The sequence below is a fragment of the Gnatocerus cornutus genome, chromosome 2 (assembly GCF_029298725.1).
Source record: "Gnatocerus cornutus isolate USDA-ARS CGAHR chromosome 2, icGnaCorn1.1, whole genome shotgun sequence".
Taxonomy (NCBI): Eukaryota; Metazoa; Arthropoda; class Insecta; order Coleoptera; family Tenebrionidae; genus Gnatocerus; species Gnatocerus cornutus.
In genome coordinates this window covers 2,233,364-2,258,277 of record NC_142234.1, presented here as the reverse complement: position 1 = coordinate 2,258,277, position 24,914 = coordinate 2,233,364, and the positions used below count along the sequence as shown (strand labels likewise).

The following is a 24,914-nucleotide window of genomic DNA, read 5'->3' as shown; positions in this document are numbered from 1 at the left end:
CTGAATTGCAAGAAAACGGCAAAAATTTGCACGAAATCATCAAAATTCTTAGAGAAATCCGCTTATTTTGTTGTGGAACGACGATTTTTTGCAGATTCTCGCTGTTTTCTAGCTTGGATTCGCAAAGGAGAGCTCAAAATCTACAAATCCACAAATTTTTATCAAGATTGAACGGCTGAATTTCAAGAAAACAGCAGAGATCTGTACGAAATCATCAAATTTTTTAGAGAAATCCGTTTATTTCGATGCAAAATCACCATTTCTCGCTAATTTTGGCCGTTTTGTAGCTTGGATTCGAAAAGAGGAGCTCAAAATCTACAAAGCCACCAATTTTTATCAAGATTCAACGGCTGAATTGCGAGAAAACTGCAGAAATCTGCACGAAATCATCAAAATTCTTAAAGAAATCCGCTTGTTTTGATGTGAAACGACGATTTTTTTGCTGATTCTCGCCGTTTTCTAGCTTGGATTCGCAAAGAAGAGCTTGAAATCTACAAAACCACCAATTTCTATCAAGATTCAACGGCTGAATTGCAAGAAAACAGCAGAAATCTGCACCCTTGATGCTAGAAACACTTATAAACACCTTGTAGTTCTGTTAGTTTGGACTTCGGTCAATGATGTCACTTGTCAAACGTCAAAATTGCTAATAGGGAATGAATTTAAGCAACAAACGTAAAAATTAAGCATAGGTTGAATCAGTTTTATCGCTTATAATTTTTTTTTTTAATTTTTACGGAAAATCAGAGGGGACTAGATGAAACACGATGTAGTAGCATTAAGTTGGTTAGGCCTATTAATTTTGTCTTTATTTTTTATTATTGTTATGAATAATATAATTTATTTTATTATTATTGGGCAAATAAATTTATGCTATATAAATTTTCGTTGATTTATTGGAATGCAGTCGAGAAGGAGAATGAAAGTTGAATTTGGACATTAATTTGTATTTAAAATTTATTTACATCGAAGCATTTAGCGCAAATAAAACCATTAAAATCACACTCATCTTCAGTATATTCCACACTTATTATACTGAGAATAAAAATATTAAATACTTAACTAAAATTAGCAATAAAATAAATACTACACTAAATTAATAAAAATGACGATGACACATAGAATTTTGTGACTGAAAAGGCGACAACAACCCTGAGGAATGTCTTACATTCGGTAACCAAAAGCGAAACGTGTACAACGTAAACCTTCCCTAAAGTAACTAAATTTAATATTAGGAATATTATGGTTCCTCTCGAATTATGGGCTGGCCATGTTCATCAATCTCCTGAGATGGTCTTAGTGGAGGTTTGAACCCATACTCTATCCTTAGGTTGCTATTGAAATTAGATCTAGGATTTCTAAACTTCCTAGGAATATTCACATCGTCTTCTCCAAGCCTTGGGGGCGCAAGGCCAATATAATCGTCAGGTTGAATGGTATAGTACACGCTTTTGCCGCTGAAACCGCTCACTTGATCGCAGTCATGAACTCTTGTCGGAGCGGAATTTGATGGTGGAGGTAAATACTCGTTTGAAGACAAACTGTTTTGTTTCAATTGAACTTGCTCCTGAGCTGGTAACTGTTGACTTAGTAGAAATGGTTGCTGGTAGTCTTTAATGGTTTTCACAGGTCCAGGATATGATTTCTGCGGTTGTGGTGCAGAGAGAGTGGTCAAAGGCGCACCTTGGCTAGATTTCGCAAGTTGTAAAGTGTAAACCTGGACAGGAACTCCAACTTGCACTGGGTACGGCCGGTCAATATAATGTGGTACTAATTTTTCTACAATTCTGTCAACTGGTACTTTCTTTTCGACGATTTTTTCTACAGGGAAGGGCACTTTTACCTCAACTGGAACTTTAACAGTGACGGGGTATGGTTGTTTAACAATTTTCTCCACCACCCGATCCACAGGGTACGGGACAGGTTGAGCCACTGGTACTTGAACTGGATATGGCCTGTCAATGTACCGTGTCACTTCAAAAGGCACATGGACTTGTTTTTCAACGATTTTTTCCACCGGGTACGGTTGAGGCACATGAACTCGTTTCTCCACAAATTCAGTGACTTTAACAGGTTTTTCGACAATTTTGGTTTGAACCACTGGGACAGCGACTTGTTTTTCAACTACTTTTTCAATGAAAAGAGGAGAATTAACTTGCTGCACAACCTGGTGCTGGATGCCCTGAGCCTCTTGTTGGTCGTGGACGCAATTCTCTTTGACCGAAGTCTCCGCTAGTTGTCCACTTTGTTGTTCCAAGTCAATATTACCTTGAGGAAAACTGTGTTGTTGCGCATTGTCGTGTTGTTCAAGCCTAAATTCAGGCAACGCCAACGTCTTGCCTAACTCTATATTCTCAACGGCTTTCTCGTGGATCGTTGGTTGACTTTGCGTCGTCCTCGTCGCTGTTTGCTCCGCCGCACCAATGGCCGAAGGGTTTTGCTCATATTCAAATTTACCCAAATAGTAAGGCAAACTTTTTTGAATTTCTACGATAATTTTCTGGCCGCTTTCTCTGCTGGCAACCAGTGGACTAGCTTCGGCGCCTTGAATTTCAATCCTATTCTTATCTGCATTTTCTAGTTGAATACCGGCGGTGATGGGTGCTAAAAAGGTCGTACTCACTGGTCGAGGAGTGACTAAAATTGCTGATGGTTCAGTGATGCCAAATGACTTAGTTGAAACAGTACTAGCAGTGGTCGAATAGATTTGTTCTCTGGCTGCTTGTAAATTTAAATAACCTTCGGTACTTGAAACTATTTTGTCGTCAAAATCGGCGACAACAATCGGAGCATTCAAAAGACTACTTTCAGTGACGGTGCTAACACCTAAGAAATTTTCGCTAGCAGATAATGGTTTGGCTGTAGAGGACTCAAAACTTTTAGCTTTTTGCTCAAGCGCTCTGTTTATGTCCAACACGTTTTGGCCAGAAACCAAGTTTCTAGTATTAGCAATTAATTGTTCCTTTCTCCCTTGGGCATTTAGTCTTGCTCCGAAATCAATATTAATCTGACCTTCTTGAAGAGTTTCTTGGGATCTGTGTTCATGCAAATTAGGCGACAATTGTTGATTAGTTATAAGATTTTCTTGAATTTGATTGTCATTCTGTTGTAATGCGCCGCTCTGCAAAGTTAAAGCTTGTGGTTGTGGTAATTGTTCAAAACTCAACTGTTGAGCGAATTGATGCGAAATTTGCCCTTGCTGAAGTTGCTGTTCGCCTACGTTTTGTTGAGGTTGAGGATGTGATATTCTGAACAAAATTTGTTGAGGTTGTTGTTGTGGTTGAGGTATCGCATGCTGAGCATTATTAATTATTTGTTGTTGTTGTTGCTGTTGTTGTGCTTGTTGTTGTTGTTGTTCTTGAATGAATTGTTGTGGCCGGTTTCTAGCCTCGACCACAATGGAATCAGATTCATCAGACGCGAACTGCTGAGACTGTCCACTTTGTTGAATATTATTGATGTGCTCAGCTTGTTGAATGTTGTTAATTTGTTGCGGCTGCTCAAACGCGACTTGTGGAGGTTGTTGAACAAAGCTTTCTTGATGTACAGTTTGGGGTTGTTCTACCGCCACCAATTGAGGTGATTGTTGAACAATAATTTGCTGGGGTTGCTGTTGTTGTTCTACCGCCACCAATTGAGGTGATTGTTGAACAACAATTTGCTGGGGTTGCTGTTGTTGTTCCACGACGATTTGAAGAGGTCTGTTTTCTTGAGCTTGAGGTGCAATGGACTGCCCTCCTCTGCTGTTGACTAGTTTATTGGAAATGGTTTCGGCCACATGTTGTTTAGGTGGTACAGAATGTGGTGTAAACTTGAAAGAAAAAATATTTTAAATTGTTGGACTATCGCAGATCAAAGTGCTCACCTTGTTAGACGCCAGAGCTTTTACAGCTTCTACACCTAATAATAATTGAGTTCTGGTTTTGCTGTGTGGACCCACGTTGCTGTATTCAATGTAGGGATGGTAACCCCAATCATCTGCATAGTATTGGACATTGTGGGTGGAGTCAACTCCTTGGACGTAATACCTATAATTATAATAGCATACATAAATATTTAAAAAAAATAGATTTTAAGAAAAAGTTTTTTATGAAGATGGAAAGAAAATCAGAAGAGAACTAACAAGGGAGGCTAATATGCTCTTTAACTTTAACTTATTTAACCGCCAATAGTCAATACAAGAGGTTATCAACAATGACGCGGCTGATTTTAAGCGTTTGGTTCTCTTCAATTGCTATTCGCCGGACATTATACACGGTGTCCCAGAACTCATGACCCATAGAGCAAGGGATTCGCAAAGAAAAGCTCGAAATCTACAAAACCACCAATTTTTATCAAGATTCAACGGCTGAATTGCAAGAAAACAGCAGAAGTCTGCACGAAATCATCAAATTTTTTAGAGAAATCCGCTTATTTCGATGCTAAACGACGATTTTTCGCTGATTCTCGCCGTTTTCTGGCTTGAATCCGCAAAAAAGAGCTCGAAATCTACAAAACCACCAATTTTTATCAAGATTCAACGGCTGAATTGCAAGAAAACAGCAGAAATCTGCACGAAATCATGAAAATTCTTAGAAAAATCCGCTTATTTCGATGTGGAACGACGATTTTTTGCTGGTTCTCGTCGTTTTCTGGCTTGGATTCGCAAAGGAGAGCTATAAATCAACAAAACCACCAATTTTTATCAAGATTCAACGGTTGAATTGCAACAAAACAGCAGAAATCTGCACGAAATCATGAAAATTCTTAGAGAAATCCGCTTATTTTGATGTGGAACGACGATTTTTTGCTAGTTCTCGTCGTTTTCTACCTTGGATTCGCAAAAAAGAGCTTTGAATCAACAAAACCACCAATTTTTATCAAGATTCAACGGCTGAATTGCAAGAAAACAACAGAAATCTGCACGAAATCATCAAATTTTTTAGAGAAATTCGCTTGCTTCGATGCTAAACGATGATTTTTCGCTGATTCTCGCCGTTTTCTGGCTTGAATTCGCAAAGAAGAGCTCGAAATCTACAAAACCACCAATTTTTATCAAGATTCAACGGCTGAATTGCAAGAAAACAGCAGAAATCTGCACGAAATCATGAAAATTCTTAGAGAAATCCGCTTATTTTGATGTGGAACGACGATTTTTTGCTGATTCTCGCCATTTTCTGGCTTGGATTTGCAAAGAAGAGCTCTAAATCTACAAAACCACCAATTTCTATCAAGATTTAACGGCTGAATTGCAAAAAATCAGCAGAAATCTGCACAAAATCATGAAAATTCACCCTGTATACAAAAAAAATTTGACATTTATGCAAGAACGAGCTTTCCTACCTGCCTAAAGCGTAAATACCATCTCTAGTTTCGACTTTTCCATGGGAGGCTCCTTTTTCGTCTTCTATGTTGTAGCCATATTCATATTTTGGGGGATTCTGCAATTGAAATAATCAAAATTAAAAATGGATATGGTTGATGATGGTTTAGTTTTTTATTATTAAATTAATCTCTTAAATAACAATTAGCAATCGATTAAGTATAAATATTTGCAATACATCAATACAGTGCTTTAATGTAGAAGTTTTTTGCATTTGATTTGCAGATACATATACAGGGTAATGAAAAAAAGGCGCCCATGAGTGGAAGAACCATGTCCTTTTCAGTTAAACCACCTCAGAAATCAAAGCAAAATTAATTTAAACTTTTTCCTTTTCGCAATATGGATTTTTTTCAAAGGAAAAACTTGGCAATGGTAATAATAGTACATTATGTCATTAAGTGCAAAAATGAAGCTTTGTGTGCTGAGCTGTTCGTGTGTCTGCTAAACGTAATGATACGATTTTTATTGCAAACGATAGAAAATTACTCTATTTTACCTAAAAAAAAATAAAATTTATGCATAATCTTAGTGCAATAGAAACATTTCTGTAGTTACGGTGGAGCCCAAGCTGTAAATAAATAAAGTGCTGTATTCTAATTATAAGTGAAACTTTTACCGTGACAATCGAGCTAAATAATGTGTCAATTTTTTGACGTTTGAAAAAAAAATAGCCATTTGTGTACAACGGCCAAAAAGTGATTCTTTTTTGGCCGAGCTTTTTTTTAATGGCCGAGGCGCTAGCAAAATGGCACTTTTAGGCCGTGATACACACAAGATTTTTTAGGCGACATCATTAAATTTACAAGTTAATAAATTTTTATTTATGATTTATTGATTTAATCAATTATAACAACTGAATAATTGTAAATATTTATGAATTCTTGAGAAAAGTTAATATTTTCTTGATGTAATATGCAAAACAATGGATAGATGGCGCCACCATAGATCGGTCAAAAATGTTTGCGGTCAGAAAAGACTTACTTTTAGGCCGCTTTTGAGGTCGAAAAATTCCATTTTCCGTTTAAGTCGCCTAAAAAATAATTTTATTTATTATTATTTCATGATTGTCTTATTTTTTTGACCTACAAAAAAAAAGCTCAGTTTTCCTTCGTTTTTGGACTGAACAATTCCTGTTCTAAACTTTGTATTGATGAATTAGTTAATATTCTTCTCAAATAAATAGCTATAAAAATTTGTTTTCTCTTTTTTTTTAAACGAAATTGCAGTATTTGTTCTTCCTCTTATTGACGCCACTGATTTCAGTAATAAATTATTTTTCAGTTGGTCGAAAGACAACCAAAATTTAAAATTAGATTAAATGAATCTAATTGGCTGATTTTAAGGCTTAAAAAATGAAAAAAATAAAAACGGATTCCAAGATAGGAAATTTTACCACAGGCTAAAGTTAAGTTTAATGGCACATAAGCGATAACGATGCATTTTAGTTGCATTTTTAACCTAAGATTTGAGGTTTGAATTAATGAAAACGCAAAATCTAACTTAAGTTAATCCACAGCAAATACAACTTTGTGCTTCTGGAATTTCTGGAATACATTCCGATTAAGAAAACAGAAAATCAATGTTAAAAAGAGAATTTTATGAAAATCTCGATTTTCGTCAAAAATGCAGTTAGAACCTTGTTATTCCAAACGCGCGACATTTTAACGGATTCTGTGTCAATGCAGTGCAATAATTTCCAAAAGATCGAAATAATAAACCATAATAGAGCCGTACTTAAGTAATAACCTGAAATGATTTCCTAGCCGATGATAATTTTGTAGCTTTTGGAAATTAATGTAGACTTGGTTTTCGCTTTTTCTTGAAAACTGAACGGTGGATTTTCATTTTTGTTAAGATTTTTTTTCTTGTAAATATTTAATCGATTTAATGGAAAAACTATTCTATTCTATTCGCGAATTATCTTGTTCAAAAATATGTCAATAATTAATTATAGTATATTAAGTTTCGTGATTTTCCTCCATCGTTCGTTAAATTTTATCTAAACAGTAATTTTAGACTAAAGTCAAGCTAAAATCAACTAAAGTCCAGCTCATTACCATCAGTCTACTCTCCTGTGTAAATTTTCTAAAATGCTTGGGTGTAAATCCGGCTTTTAATTCTTTGGGGAGAAAATTAGGGGAAAATTGAATAACGATTTTTGAGGTTAACACGTTGTCAAAGTTTAGTGTATCAACATCTCACATTAGTTAAGAATTAATCAAAGATAAGTTCTAAAAGAGAGATTTAAATAAGGATTAAACTAGATTTGACGATTAGGTTCTACGCATGTGACAACTGCTCCAAGGTCAAACGCTTTTTCTGTCAACTGTTTTCGATAAAAACTTCTAGGGACTACTGCCAACTTAAATTTTTAATAAGTGGACCGATTGTAATGAGCTCTAGTATATAATATATCTGGTGAGAGATTGGGAGATTTTGACAGTTGACACATAGGTTGGTACACAATGCTGCAAAATACGCTAAAAACACTAAATTTCTACTGGGTTGACAGGGTTTACAGTAAGTGGGCTTAATTTGTTATTTTAAATTTCGCGCGTAATTTTAGTGACTTTTCTGTCATTCTAATCAAAAAATAAATCATGCAATATTTCACTTACTTTGTCGGCAGGTTCTGCTTGTTTTACATATCCTGGAGGTGCTTCTGCATTCGTGTATATAAACGTCAAAATCAAAATTGACGTTATCTAGAAAAAATGCGGAATATTAATATGTATACAAAATATTTAGTAAAATCTATGGAACACTAGTAAACTACCAATCAATTTTTTTCAGTATGACGTCAGAATAACTCAATAATAGCGTGACGTGAACACTAACCGGCATACAAATGTGACATGAATAGAAATCAAATTCCCAAATTGGTCTCTTATTAAAGCAGTTTTGAACATGTAAAATCCAATTTTTTCCAAAAAATTAACACTAAAAAATAGCCCCTAATGTAAATTTTATAGTCAAAATTAATTGTATTAGAATTTAATAAGTTTTTTACTTTAAACCAAACGAAAAAGTTCTTAAATTACCGTTTTCCATCAGATATGCAGTTTTGAAAGGGCCAATCTGACCATTTTGGCAAATATTTTATAAACAAAAAGGGCCAATCTAATTTTTTTTTTTCGAATGTACTCGTATTTGTTCAATATGTAGTACAAATAAATGTGAATATAAAAGTAGAAAAGAAAGGATTTTTTCAATGTCAAATGCGCTGCTTAGCACTATTCGACGACAGTTACTGAATCTTTCTTGCACTAAGCCACCGAACTAAGTTTGCAAACTTTGTAGAAATAAAATTTACTAAGCGATGCCTATGAAATTCTAGCATCAAGGGTGGCTATGAAATGTCAAAGAAATGTGCCGCTCGTTACTAATATGGGTTTAGATTTTTCAACTGACATTTGCAGTTAACCTCAAACATGAAGCAAAGTAAGTTTTGAGAAATAAACTGTTCGAGTTGTGGTTTAAAACCTGGAAATCGAAAACTTGGGCACAAAACCGTAACTAAAACGTCATTGAAGTAAGTAACATTATAAATAATTTTCATGATAGTTATATTCACCATGAAAATAAAGCGGCGAAATAGCGTACGACAGGAATTCCAGAGCCACCCTTGATGCTTGAAACATTTATAAACACCTTGTAGAAATGTTCTTTTAAATTAAAGTTCTGTTAAATTGGTGTGAATCATCAATGATTTTTTTAAAGACATTTTAAATGAGTAAGTCGATTTCATCGAACTCTTAGAGAGTTGCAGCGTGAACTGCTATTGAAGTTTTTCTTTGCATAGTAAAACAAAACATTGTAGACAACTTCCGCTATCTCAGTTCAGAAAATATCTCGATATTACTTTATCTCAGATGAATGAACTTGGTGGCGGAGTTTACTGTATTTCTGAATGAATCCAATCTTAAGCTAAGAGTCATGTAACAAACACACATTTCCAAAAAAAAAAAAAAATTAGTTTTATACATACGTCCAAATTATCTACATAAATGGCGGTGAAGAATGCAAGAAAGACGATCATTAGAAACGTCTTGACCTCAAAGAACTTTCGCTTCCACCTTGACAGAAAGGTGTCATATAACTTGACGATTTTTTTTTTTATATTTTTTTCACTAACCAAGTTTGTGTTTCATACGAGAAACCAAATGTAAAGTTGAAGAAAATATAAAATAAATTTTATACTGGGTGTTTCTGAAATTACAATTCATGTACAAAAAGAGTGGTAATTCCTTGTCACAAATTGAGCCTATTAAGAGAAAAAAGTTTTAGTAAAAGTCTTTTTGTTTTCGAGATAAAATTACACAAAATTTTCAAAAAATAAGCTTGCGCGCCACTGATTTAAAAGTGAACAAAAATCGAGTTGCTGGTTGCTTAGGAAACAAGTGATAAATTATCACTTGCGATAAATGTAATTGCGTAACTTTTAAACTTTTGTTTGCATTTGTTCTTTGTATATAAGCTTATTAAATGCTCAAAAGTTTACAATTACCTTAATTTTAAGAACTTGTAACTCAGAACTACGATTTTGAACTTCTATTTTGACATAAATTTCGAGGTTATGTCTCAAAAATTTATCACTTCATTCAGAGCTGGCGAGAAAATATCACTCCATGAACACTTGATTTCGTGACAAAATCGAGAAATGTGACAGAAATGAAGCGTCTCAACCAATCAGCAAACGAGATTTTATCGCTATCAAGTTTTTTTCGATAGAGAAACAAAATCGCACCCCAGATGCGTTTTTTGCCAGTGGTGTAGAAAGTACTTGAATTGGGGTTCATTTTACCTTGTCAGTTTTTGATTTAAAAATTACTTTTTCATACTTCATACTCCTTCTGTAGATGAGTAGTGTGAAGGAAGTTAGTGGTAAATCAGGAAAAAACAATTCAAATTTCGTTGCGTTAAATAAACGTTGCTTTCTATGAATCACCAGTCAAGTTTTTTTTAATAACAGTAACAGAGAATAATTTTAATTATCTCCACCTCTGCATAAAAATTGCATAACGGACAAGGATATAAATCTTTTCCGGGGAAAAAAAATAGGTCGGCCTAGGGGGCTGATGATTGATTGGAAACATAGTGAAAGAATTTTTTCTATTTGATGATGTAAACCGTGTTATGTCATGAGATAAAAAAATTACTTCCTCTGTCTGAAAATATTAAAATCCGGAATACTTTTTAAAAAAATTTCACTCTTTATTTTCGCAGTAGAGCCAAAATAAAATTAGGAAAATGGCAACATTGCTAAACTGTTACCCAATAAATTAAATTTAAAAATTAGAAGAACAGTTACCGTATACAACAAAAAAGAAAGGAAAGAAGGCGATACAACGTAGAGTTACTAAAATAGCGATAATAATAATAATAATAATAATAAAATAATTTCGGAAACAAGGAGAAGCAAATGTCATACAAAATACAGAAAATTAAGAATCGAACTCAAATGAAACCGCAATCATGGAAGCTGCAATCGCTACCTAGAGACTCCAGACATAATAGAACGAAAAATTCAGGTTTGATAAAGAATGTCAGGAAACTTTAGCAGCAAGAAAATTGAAGAAAATCAACAACACTGAGGGAAATAAAAGAAAATTCTTTAATTTAGCAGAGTGCTTTTAGTTGTTTCATTTTGACAGTTTGTTTCGAGGTTATTTAATAAATATTACAAAATAAGATAATAAGAATTATTATCGCTCAGTGTAATCTTCATCGCCCTCGCTTTCTTTCAAATCAATTACAAATTTAGGAAAATTAGGCGACAAGTACATTATTATTTATCCATTAAAATTTTCGTTGAAAGACCAAAAAAATGCCACAAATTTTTTTTAAGATTCTGTAATTTCTTTATTTGTTATGCGATTTTAACGAAATTTGTGGAGATTATCACTCTCGACTGCCTTATTAAGAGTGTCGAATTAGAAAAATTTAGACCGAAAAAGAGAATTTTTAGAAATTTGATTTCGAGGAGCAAAGAAAAATGTTTGTTTTTTAACCATAAAAAAATGTGGCCAAAAATTTTAAACGACTTGTAAGTTTTTCATTTTTTATGCCACTATAACCAAAATGTAGAGTTTATAAGTCTTGACTGTCTTATTAAGAGTACCGATTTAGAAAAATTTAGACTTTTTTTAGAATTTTTATTTGGACGACTGAAAATGTCAATTTTTTCAACACTGTAATTTCGTTATTTTTGGTGCGACAGGAAAGGAATTTATGCATGTTGTTTCATTTGTTTGGTTTAGTAATATCACTAATTTGCAAAAATTTAGATCAAAAAGTCGAATTTTTAGAAATTTTTGTTTTAAGACCTATAAAATGCCACCAATTTTTTTTAAGATTCTGTAAATTCTTTATTTTTTATGTGATTTTAACGAAATTTGTGGAGATTATCACTCTCGACTGCCTTATTAAGAGTGTCGATTTAGAAAAATTTAGACCGAAAAAGAGAATTTTTAGAAATTTGATTTCGAGGAGCAAATAAAAATGTTTGTTTTTTAACCATAAAAAAATGTGGCCAAAAATTTTAAACGACTTGTAAGTTCTTCATTTTTTATGCCTCTGTAACCAAATTTGTGGAGTTTATAAGTCTTGGCTGTCTTATTAAGAGTACCGATTTAGAAAAATTTAGACTTTTTTTAGAATTTTTATTTGGACGACTGAAAATGAATTTTTTCAACACTGTAATTTCGTTATTTTTGGTGCGACAGGAAAGAAATTTATGCATGTTGTTTTATTTGCTTGGTTTAGTAATATCACTAATTTGCAAAAATTTAGATCAAAAAGTCGAATTTTTAGAAATTTTTGTTTTAAGACCTATAAAATGCCACCAATTTTTTTTAAGATTCTGTAAATTCTTTATTTTTTATGTGATTTTAACGAAATTTGTGGAGATTATCACTCTCGACTGCCTTATTAAGAGTGTCGAATTAGAAAAATTTAGACCGAAAAAGAGAATTTTTAGAAATTTGATTTCGAGGAGCAAAGAAAAATGTTTGTTTTTTAACCATAAAAAAATGTGGTCAAAAATTTTAAACGACTTGTAAGTTTTTCATTTTTTATGCCACTATAACCAAAATGTAGAGTTTATAAGTCTTGACTGTCTTATTAAGAGTACCGATTTAGAAAAATTTAGACTTTTTTTTAGAATTTTTATTTGGACGACTGAAAATGTCAATTTTTTCAACACTGTAATTTCGTTATTTTTGGTGCGACAGGAAAGAAATTTATGCATGTTGTTTCATTTGCTTGGTTTAGTAATATCACTAATTTGCAAAAATTTAGATCAAAAAGTCGAATTTTTAGAAATTTTTGTTTTAAGACCTATAAAATGCCACCAATTTTTTTTAAGATTCTGTAAATTCTTTATTTTTTATGTGATTTTAACGAAATTTGTGGAGATTATCACTCTCGACTGCGTTATTAAGAGTGTCGATTTAGAAAAATTTAGACCGAAAAAGAGAATTTTTAGAAATTTGATTTCGAGGAGCAAATAAAAATGTTTGTTTTTTAACCATAAAAAAATGTGGCCAAAAATTTTAAACGACTTGTAAGTTCTTCATTTTTTATGCCTCTGTAACCAAATTTGTGGAGTTTATAAGTCTTGGCTGTCTTATTAAGAGTACCGATTTAGAAAAATTTAGACTTTTTTTAGAATTTTTATTTGGACGACTGAAAATGTCAATTTTTTCAACACTGTAATTTCGTTATTTTTGGTGCGACAGGAAAGAAATTTATGCATGTTGTTTTATTTGCTTGGTTTAGTAATATCACTAATTTGCAAAAATTTAGATCAAAAAGTCGAATTTTTAGAAATTTTTGTTTTAAGACCTAAAAAATGCCACCAATTTTTTTTAAGATTCTGTAAATTCTTTATTTTTTATGTGATTTTAACGAAATTTGTGGAGATTATCACTCTCGACTGCGTTATTAAGAGTGTCGATTTAGAAAAATTTAGACCGAAAAAGAGAATTTTTAGAAATTTGATTTCGAGGAGCAAAGAAAAATGTTTGTTTTTTAACCATAAAAAAATGTGGCCAAAAATTTTAAACGACTTGTAAGTTCTTCATTTTTTATGCCTCTGTAACCAAATTTGTGGAGTTTATAAGTCTTGGCTGTCTTATTAAGAGTACCGATTTAGAAAAATTTAGACTTTTTTTAGAATTTTTATTTGGACGACTGAAAATGTCAATTTTTTCAACACTGTAATTTCGTTATTTTTGGTGCGACAGGAAAGAAATTTATGCATGTTGTTTTATTTGCTTGGTTTAGTAATATCACTAATTTGCAAAAATTTAGATCAAAAAGTCGAATTTTTAGAAATTTTTGTTTTAAGACCTAAAAAATGCCACCAATTTTTTTTAAGATTCTGTAAATTCTTTATTTTTTATGTGATTTTAACGAAATTTGTGGAGATTATCACTCTCGACTGCCTTATTAAGAGTGTCGATTTAGAAAAATTTAGACCGAAAAAGAGAATTTTTTGAAATTTGATTTCGAGGAGCAAAGAAAAATGTTTGTTTTTAACCATAAAAAAATGTGGGCAAAAATTTTAAACGACTTGTAAGTTTTTCATTTTTTATGCCACTACAACCAAAATGTAGAGTTTATAAGTCTTGACTGTCTTATTAAGAGTACCGATTTAGAAAAATTTAGACTTTTTTTTAGAATTTTTATTTGGACGACTGAAAATGTCAATTTTTTCAACACTGTAATTTCGTTATTTTTGGTGCGACAGGAAAGGAATTTATGCATGTTGTTTCATTTGTTTGGTTTAGTAACATCACTAATTTGCTAAAAATTTAGATCAAAAAGTCGAATTTTTAGAAATTTTTGTTTTAAGACCTAAAAAATGCCACCATTTTTTTTAAGATTCTGTAAATTCTTTATTTTTTATGTGATTTTAACGAAATTTGTGGAGATTATCACTCTGGACTGCCTTATTAAGAGTGTCGAATTAGAAAAATTTAGACCGAAAAAGAGAATTTTTAGAAATTTGATTTCGAGAAGCAAAGAAAAATGTTTGGTTTTTAACCATAAAAAAATGTGGCCAAAAATTTTAAACGACTTGTAAGTTTTTCATTTTTTATGCCACTATAACCAAAATGTAGAGTTTATAAGTCTTGACTGTCTTATTAAGAGTACCGATTTAGAAAAATTTAGACTTTTTTTTAGAATTTTTATTTGGACGACTGAAAATGTCAATTTTTTTCAACACTGTAATTTCGTTATTTTTGGTGCGACAGGAAAGGAATTTATGCATGTTGTTTCATTTGTTTGGTTTAGTAATATCACTAATTTGCAAAAATTTAGATCAAAAAGTCGAATTTTTAGAAATTTTTGTTTTAAGACCAAAAAAATGCCACCAATTTTTTTTTTAACACGGTAATTTCTTTATTGTTTATGCGATTTTAACCACATTTTTTAGGGCGAAGAGGAGAATTTGTAGAAATTTTCATTTCAAGTAGCTAGAAAAAATTTACAAAAAAAACTTGGACGCGCTTTAATTTCGACATTTTTGGTGTCACAAGAACGAAATTTGTGGGAGTTATTTTTAAGGTTGAATAGTCCATAGAAGTTGCAGAATTTGGGTTAATTTTAATATATCTTTGTTACCCATTATTTTTAGCATAAGGAACCAAGTGTAAAAATACCCAAAAAAATATTTTTGGATCAAAATTAATAAAAAAAATAAATAGTCATCAATAACTCGTAATTCGTTCATAAATTGCATATTTGAAAAGAGAGTAATAACACCACCGTGATTTTTTAGAAAACCTGTTTTGTCAATTTTTTCGAAACTTTAATTTATGGAGATAAAATGTTAAATTTTTGCCGTTTCACTTTTATAATAAATATTTCAAAGCAAATCGTAGAACTCAGAGATGCTCTTTCTTATTTGTTTCTTTTGCACTTACAAATACCGGAATTTTTATATAAAATAAGATGCATTTTTTCTTGTTTTTACATGTGCGTCATATTATATTCGAGGTATATTTTTTAATAATGGATAAATTGATGAAAATCGAAACTGATTGCAGTAACATGAAGGCACAAAATTTATATATTTCGCCTGAAGGTCTTTTACCAAGTACAGCTTTTGTTGCAATGTAAAGCAAACTAAAGAATCGAATGATAACTGATATTTTTACCACATTTATATTGAAAAAAATAGCCAATGGTTCCACTTACTCTCGAAAATCGCTAAATTATCGGTAATAAAAAACAAATTTTTGCATCAGATTCTAGAGCTGTGATAACTATAAGTGTTTGTAAGTTTTCAAAATGTTATTTTAAAAATTAAAGACGTTTTTGGGGGTGTTGCAGGACCCTATAAATGAGTACATGAGTACTTTAAGAGATTTTTACTAATTTTAATGCTGCCACCAAAAATCGATGAAAGTAAGGAGAAATCCCATGATTTTAATATATGAATTCTAGCAAGCGCAATTGTCCAGTAAATCCAATTTATCAAGAATGATTTTTTTTATGAAAAACAAGTATTCTGAAAAGTAATTTTACTATTTTTAAGTTAAAATTTTAGAAATTTATCTTTCAAAGACGAACCAAAAAAAACAACGTTTTTTATATAAAAATTCGTAATTTGACAATTTTAATGCAGTAGCAATAAAATTTGGGAAAACTACAATTTTTAAGTTGTTTATTAACCGTGCCATAACACAAAGATATCGAGCAGAAGACCCAAATTTTAAAAATTTATATTTGTATTTAACACACTTTGTAAACTTCGTGGATTTTGTAAAAAAAATAATTCCACAGAATTCTATTTTTTCCATAAATTATAAAGTCTGAATTTCAACTCGTTACGAGAGGCGTTCAACAAAAAAAAACAATTACTTCCATCGTTTGAGTCGACTTTTTTTCGAAAAAAAAAACGAAATAAAACAAAATAAAACAGAAATTTAAAAAAGTCTGAAAGATGAATAAAACTCAAATTAAAGGAACCAAAAAATAATTACATTATAAGTTAAAAATTACATATAAGTTAATACAACATTAAAAAATACAATAAAAATTACACCAAAAAAAATCAAAAATTTACAAAATGTAAAATATATAAAAAAGTAACGTTTGATAAAGAGTTTTTAGTATTCAGGGTGATTTTGAAATCGGGTGGAAAAATTTATTACGGCTTATTGTAAATGAAGGAATTTGGCAGGTTTCGTTTTTTAAATTGCTGTTTTAGTTTCAAGAAAAAAAATAAAAGAAATTGATTCCAATTTCCATGCTACCCCAATGATTACTAAGGTTACATTATTAACGAACAGTTTTGGAATTTTGGAATTTTTACATTTATTTTAAAATTAATACAAATCATTTATTAATGATAATGATTTTAATTTGCACTGCAACCGACTGCCGCCATTTATTATTATATAACAAAAAGTTTTCTTTCGGCCAGGAATACAAATCGATTTACTCGTTTTTCAAAATATACTTTTAGCTTTTAGAAAGCTATGTCTGTTCTCATGGAAATGAAGGATGCTTTTCTTTATGGTCTCTAGAGAGTAATAGAGTGCTTTATCTGTCTCAAATAATTGAATGAAGACCACTTTATTAGTGCATTTTGGATAATTACAAAAAATTGCAAATTAAAATCGTCATCATTAATAATTAAAAAAGTGAAGATTGATTGTGAATATTAGAAATACTTTATCAAACGTCCGTCCAAAAATTTCAAAGAGCTCCAAATTATTCTGAAATTGCCCTAAGAATTGAAATATTATAGCGATTTTTGGGTTTCTGGGAAAACACTCGCTAATTAAAATTCTAATGACATAACTCATAAAAATATCTCTGTTTTTATTTTAAACCTTATGCAAATCATGTTTAAAATTTGAGAAAAAGAAGCGCTGTTTTATCAAGGTAGTTTTCAAAATCACGTGTATAGAAAATTTTTTGTAGTAAAAGTTTTTATACATTTGTCAACATATTGAATCATATTGACCTTCTGCAGTTCCAAGCGTTTTGAAATTTACCGTAAATTATTTACTTACCATAAAATTTCTCTATACTTAACAATTAATACAAGTGAAGTTTTTTTTTTCATTTTTATAGCTTTATACTTTGATGTGTAAAATGCATTTTCTGCCAATGAATTGAAAACAAAGTGCTGAAACTGAACGAAGTTGGGTATCTTTATATCTTAATTTTGATGCAGCAAACTTTATTTGAGAGTATTTTGGTTTTTTTTTGTATTTTGAAATCGTAATTTCAAAAATTGTTTAAAAATTTGGGTTTTTATTGCACACCCAGTTCAACTGACCACATACCTGTCGGATTATCTTCCACCTCTATAAATATGCGGTAAATTTTTAAGCAAATCAATTTCTGAATTTTCCCTAAGATCCCACGTTTTCCAGAGCAAAACAATAATGTTATGTCACTTTTTTACACATTTTTTATATTTTTGATTTTTTTTTATATTTACCGTTTTTGTAATTTCTGTTTATTTATTCTTTTGTATTCGGATTTAAGCTTTAACTTAATTTGTTTTATTTAATATAAAAATAAAGTTTAATTTTTTTATTATACATATGTTTTATCGAGATTTAGCACCAAGAGTCGAATTCTTTTTTGGAAAAAACAAATTTTGGATTTCTGAAAGGTGGATTTATAAGCAAGAAAAACGAAATCTGACTTTTTTGTAGCCGCCAAAATCAGGTTACGATTACGTGTAGCACTAAAAAGTCACAAAATTTATGACGCGATTTTTGGGTGTTAATTTAAATGTACGCGCGAGATTTTAATGTACATTAACAACGTTAAGAGTTGACATTTATCTGTAGTATTTATGCAAACAAATCATGATTAACAATAATTAATTTTTTTCCTGTAAATGTGGCACTTCAAATGGGTTAACCGATGTCCATGGGCCAATTAAAATTGCACTTTTATCACTACTATAAATGTAAACTGAGAGAAATTTTATAAATTTCCCATTTATGATTAGTGATTAAAGATTAAGTGGCAATAATCGCATAATTTCTCTCTTCAGACGAATTAATTTTAATCTGTTTTTGTTAATTATGTACCCTACAGTACTTAAAAATCACTTTTTATTGTTTATAACTTATCTGATTCACACATGGAAAGTTGAACTTCACTTTTATTGTATTACCTTTTCATTACAATTAAGACCATTTCTCACCAGCGACTAGTATGTAGGTTAGACGATCTCAACACACTTTTTAATACAACAAGAACCGAATGAAACCAAAAGTCGCAGTAAAATAAAAAATTAAATTTCATCCTGCGTTCCTGGCTTAAATGTAAATTCATTGTTTTGATCGCAGCCAATTAAATTCCTCCCGTTTAGCCTAGATAAACAGTTTATTTTTTAACAGTTCTAATTTGCATGTCCGGATGTGGAAAACGCACCTCTTTAAAAGTGAAATAAGAAGAAATTGCGCGCATGGCAATAATTTCAGTGATTGATTAAGTAGCACTTGCTAGAGTAATTGTTATAGCTACTCAACTATAATTACGTAAAAAGGAATAATAAACTTCTGATATCATCATTGACTTTTTGTCGCTTGAAATAAACTTTCACGTTGGTTATTAGATTACACTAATTTATTATAAATTAAGTTAAGAGCCTGAGTGACTTCGTGGATGTAAATGAAAGTATTTCCAGTGACCTACAAACAGCCACATTATATTGACTGAATATAAATGAACCAAAAAAATTGCCAAAATGAAATGTGCTGAATGATTTATTCCGAAACGTAAACGTAAACATAATTTTTGATTTTAAATCTTTTATTTATTTATAATAAAAGGGAAAAAAACATGTTGCATTGCTGTGAAATTATAGGTTGAAGTTGAACTTGAAATTAGCTAATCTGAGTTTCCACATAAAATTTAGTATCAATAAAAGAAACCCAAATGTAGAGCAGCGAACTCTTTAAACAAGAAAGACGAGATTAGATTTTCTCAAGTTGATCATCACCTTGAACTTTTACTTTCGCGTATGAACCAGTTTGGAAATACTCAAAACTGCATTTTCTTTGTTTTTGCAACGTTTTTGTCCAAATGTCAGGTAACTTTTAAATCTATAATTAACTTTAGTTTTGTGACAGTTAATGATTTTTGAAATGCATAAAATTTGGGGCACTTGGTACCAAATACAAGAAAGACCTGATTTTTTCATAATAACATCAAGTTTGAAATATCAATGTTGAGCAAATGATTGTAATTGAATCTGGCATTTTTAATTGGAACCTTGCACTGTCCTATATTAACTGCTTGATTTTCTACTTTTAACTATTGCTGCAGAATCTTGAAGCTCAAATATTCCTAATTAATATAAATCAAGAGAAACGGAAACTTTTACTTTCTCTAAATCTCATTCGCCAAATTTGTTACGATTTTTTATTTGTAAATAAACAAAAAGCAAAGCTCGGTAATTTTATTACAGAGTTCTGTAATGTGTGAAACAAAACAACCGAAAATAAGAAAAGTTTGTTTTGTTGTGGTCACTTTCGAATTACCTTGACCATCTTAATTTTTTTACGTTAATTAATGACACCAATCCACAGTAATGTCAACCTAAAAAACTGTTTTCTTCAAAATTGATGTGAGGTTTAATGATGCTTTTTCCGTCTAATAAAAAATATCAAATTATTGTGATGTGTGAAAGTGAGAGATGAAATGAGAGTAAAAGCATTTGCTTCTTTTAACACTAAAATTTCTATTAGAGGATTGGAAAAATACAAATTTTTATTTTCTTAGAAATTTGCGATTCTTAATTGAGCGACACAGAAAAAAGACTTTATGAATGCTATTTACAGGGTGCGGCAACGTTTTTGGTCACCCCAAAGATAAAAGTTTAAAAATTTGCATACGCTCATCATAGTTAATAAAGCGCAAAAATTTGGTTTTTATCGGTTTTGGTGTCGTAATTGTTGCCACTTTTAGTCATTTGTGAGGGTTTGTGGAAGCAATCGTTAATTGATTTTTGTTAATATACAGTATGTCCTCGGATTGAGTTCAGAAGAGGAAAAATTTTTTACAAAAAAATGACAAAGAAATAACATTTTTTGCTTATTTCAAAACAGATAAACCTGCAATTAAAATTTCAAAATTAGTAGTTTGAACTCTTAAAATTAATTTTTTCATTATTTTTATTTATTAAATTTTGTAATCGTATTTAAATAATAGCAGGCTGTGGATTCACAATATCAAAAAGTGCGTTAAAGATGAAAGGAAAATTTACCCAATAATGTGTAAGTATTAAAAAATTGGAAAAGAAATGCAATTGCAATGGAAGATTTTACGCCACGGCAATGAAATTTAGGGAGGTTACTAGTTTAGATCTACTTGTCAAATTCTCCAAAATTGAACGTTGTGGAGCAAAAGACGCAGTTTTTAGAATTTTTTATTTCGCAGGTAAACTTAAAATTTTTGAAATGAAAAATTTGTAACTCTGGAAGTTTTTACACCACGGAAATGAAATTTAGAGAGGTTACTAACTTGGATCTACTTATCAACTCCCCCCAATTTGAACGTTGTAGAGCAAAAGACACAGTTTTTCGAATTTTTTTATTTCGCAGATAAACTTAAAATTTCCAATTTTTGAAATGAAAAATTTGTAACTCTGGAAGTTTTTACACCACGGAAATGAAATTTAGAGAGGTTACTAACTTGGATCTACTTATCAACTCCCCCCAATTTGAACGTTGTAGAGCAAAAGACACAGTTTTTCGAATTTTTTTATTTCGCAGATAAACTTAAAATTTCCAATTTTTGAAATGAAAAATTTGTAACTCTGGAAGTTTTTACACCACGGAAATGAAATTTAGAGAGGTTACTAACTTGGATCTACTTATCAACTCCCCCCAATTTGAACGTTGTAGAGCAAAAGACACAGTTTTTCGAATTTTTTTATTTCGCAGATAAACTTAAAATTTCCAATTTTTGAAATGAAAAATTTGTAACTCTGGAAGTTTTTACGCCACGGAAATGAAATTTAGAGAGGTTACTAACTTGGATCTACTTATCAACTCCCCCCAATTGGAACGTTGTAGAGCAAAAGACACAGTTTTTGGAATTTTTTTATTTCGCAGATGAACTTAAAATTTCCAATTTTTGAAATGAAAAATTTGTAACTCTGGAAGTTTTTACGTCACGGTAATGCAATTTAGAGAGGTTACTAAATTAGATCTACTTATCAGCTCTCCCAAATTTGAACGTTGTAGAGCAAAAGACACAGGTTTCAGAATTTTTTATTTTACAGATGAACTTAAAATTTCCAATTTTTGAAATGAAAAATTTGTAACTCTAGAAGTTCTTATGCCACAAAGATGAAATTTAATGAGGTTACTAGTTTTGATCTACTTGTCAAATCCCCAAAATTGAATGTTGTAGAGCAAAAGACGCAGTTTTTAGAATTTTTTATTTCGCAGATGAATTTAAAATTTCCAATTTTTGAAACGAGAAAGTTGTAACTCTGGAATTTTTTACGCCACTACAATGAAATTTAGGAATGTTACTAATTTGAATCTACTTATGAAGTCCCCCAAATTTAAACGTTGTAGAGGAAAAAACACAGTTTTGTAATTTTTTATTTAAATGAATTAAAATTTTCCAATTTTTGAAAATAAAAATTTGTTACTTTAAAAGTTTTGACGCCACGGCAATAAAATTTAGGGAAGTTATTAGTTTGGATCTACTTGTCAAATTGCCTAAAATTTAACGTTGTAGAGCAAAAGACGCAGTTTTTAGAGTTTTTTATTTTGCAGATGAACTTAAAACTTCCAATTTTTGAAATTAAAAATTTGTAACTCTGAAAGTTCATATGCCACAAAAATGAAATTTAATGAGGTTACTAGTTTGGATCTACTTGTCAAATCCCCCAAAATTGAATGTTGTAGAGCAAATGACGCAGTTTTTGGAATTTTTTATTTAAATGAATTAAAATTTTCCCAATTTCCAAAAAGTTTTTATGCCACAAAAATGGTTTTGGTGTCGTAATTGTTGCCGTTTTAGTGATTTGTGAGGGTTTCTGGAAGCAATCGTTAATTGAATTTTTTTAATATACAGTATGTCCCCAGATTGAGTTCACAAGAGGGAAAAATTTTACAAAAAAATGACAAAGAAATAACATTTGTTGCTTACTTCAAAACAGATAAATCTGCAATTACAATTTCAAAAAAAGTAGTTTGTACTCTTAAAATTAATTTTTTCATCATTTTAATATATATAAATATAAATATTAAAGGAAAATTTACCCAATAATGTGTAAGTATTTAAAAATTGGATAAAAAATGCAGTTGCATCTTTAACAATAATTGAGAAAATTTGAAACAGTCTTCAAGAATTACGAGTTAGAATTGAACTATGTGCTAAAACAGGTAATCGATCAATCAAATAGTGGAAATTTGCCATTTTGTGCAAAATTAAAAATAAAAGTTCTTTATTTTTTTTGTTTTTTTTTCGATTTTACAAACACAGCTTGATAATATTAAAGTTGTAATTAAAGATTTGTTTATTTTAAATTAAGCATGAAATATTATTCCTTTGTCATTTTTTGTAAAATGAAAAATAACATACTGTATATGTGTTAAATATTATTCAGATGTCATTTTAGATCCTATGTAAATTGTGTTAAAAATTTAAGGGAAAAAATTCTTAGGCGTTGCGACGCTAAAGACTAAAATGACTAAAAATAAAATTTGATCAACTATAAACATATGCAAATTTGCAAGTTTTTCGCTTTAAAATTAAAGGCAATTTTGGGGGTGTCAATCCATAAGTGTTTCTAGACCCTGTATTTGAGGCTTTGTTCTATTGATTAAAATAACAGTTTACTACTTTTACTACAGCGAACACAAAATTCTCATTGTTTTAATGGGACTTGAACAAAATTTCACACCATCCTCTCTAATTATGATTCATAAGCGGATAATGTACATGTTAAAAATTTCTCAATAGAAAATTCACTTTCTGTAAAATGTACCTACTTACATTCACTTACATGAAAAATTTAGCAATAACAATGAGTTATAAATTAGTGTGATGATTTTCAGAAACCAATTTTCTTCGTACCTTCATTAAAAAGCTAAAGAACGTGGACCCGAATTGACTAATTTATTGTTTAAAACAGCCGTTATTCACTTATCTAATATGATTTGTCACCAAACTGAACATAAATGTCAATCAAACTGACAGTAAGATTCATTCAAGTTTTTCGATCCCAACTGTATTAATTTCGAAAATACAGGGCGTCGCAACGTAATGTAAAAAAACTCTACATTTTTATTTGCCAAGATGTGCAGTTCCAAAGGCCATCTTTTTCACATTTTAATTGGTTTTTATAATTGCAATTAAGTATTTTAACAATGGATTAATAATAAGATGTTAGAATAACAAAGGTCGAAACAAATCCAAAAAGTTATAGTTGTGTTATTATCAACTTCTTGCAGTTGTTGGTTTCCCTTTTTTTGAATTTTTTCATCGCCAACTTAATTTATTGCGCTAATAAGACGGCTTTGACATAGAGAAAAGCCAAGGTGAAGGTTGTTGTAACTCACCTTCATCGACAGCGGCATTTCTCTTGACTCCACTTCGCGCAGCGAAATACTATCACCAATTACTAGCTGGGCGAAACTGAGACTGAGGTTACAGCAGCTGGAGAGTGAACACAACTGATCTCTTTTAGAAATGTATCAGAATTTCATCTGATTCCTTCCACAAGTCCTTTCACCTGCCCTGCCCATGTCCCAAACAAGTCGTTGCACGCAATACAGGATCCGTATATCAATTTGATAACACTAGGTGGACTTGTTTTTTGACATTTATGCAAAAGTTTTATTCCCGAACAGACGGCAGTGTAATTGCTTTTGCTGGAGCATAAGACTAAAAATGTTTCATTGACTCTGTTGGATTTGTCTGATAATGTGGGCACTTCGCAAATTTACTTATTTATGTGTCTCAAGAGTATCGGAGGATTGAAAATTCTTATGTTTAATTTTGACAATTCTAATAATAATTATAGGCGCAACTCTAACGTGTAACGTGGTGAACCAAAAGGAAAGTAGTTGTAAAACTTGCGAATTAAAGCCTACAAAGGGTTAGAACAACCAGCTGGAACCAAATTGATGGAATCGAAAACAGTGATAATCTAGCTAATTTAAATGTACAACCTCAATACTGTCCAATTTTTGCAGTTGACATTTCTTACATTAGCAGCGTTCACAAAGAATTTTAAACGTTAATTGGACCTAATATTATCGTTGTAAACATTGCACAGCGTGTTTGGTAAATAAAGCACAAACTTTTACCTGGAAAATTAGATAGCTTACAAAAAGAAACTGTGCGTAAAAATTGGTTTTTCTTGTAAAATTTGTAAGGCTGTAAAGTTGACCAACTAGGACTCGAAAATTTGACTTTGAAAACAAATATTTGTAACTTTGGACGTTTTTATGCCACGGAAATAAAATTTAAGGAGGTTGCTAGCTTGGATCTACTTATCAACTCCCCCAAATTTGAACGTTGTATAGCAAAAGACACA

At 30.9% G+C, this 24,914-nt stretch overlaps 1 protein-coding gene across 1 annotated transcript; it reads right to left on the bottom strand.

The window, feature by feature from the left end:
• Window positions 1-940: 940 nt before the first annotated feature.
• On the bottom strand, window positions 941-24,309 carry LOC148178128 (uncharacterized). The gene is made up of 5 exons (XM_088030082.1): window positions 23,935-24,309; window positions 7,984-8,070; window positions 5,323-5,420; window positions 3,866-4,028; window positions 941-3,811 (listed from the first exon to the last, which is right to left on the bottom strand). Exons 1-5 carry the CDS (start codon window positions 23,950-23,952, stop codon window positions 1,241-1,243), a joined length of 2,937 nt encoding a protein of 978 aa, XP_087886208.1. The 5' UTR covers window positions 23,953-24,309; the 3' UTR covers window positions 941-1,240.
• Between the last annotated feature and the right edge of the window lie 605 nt (window positions 24,310-24,914).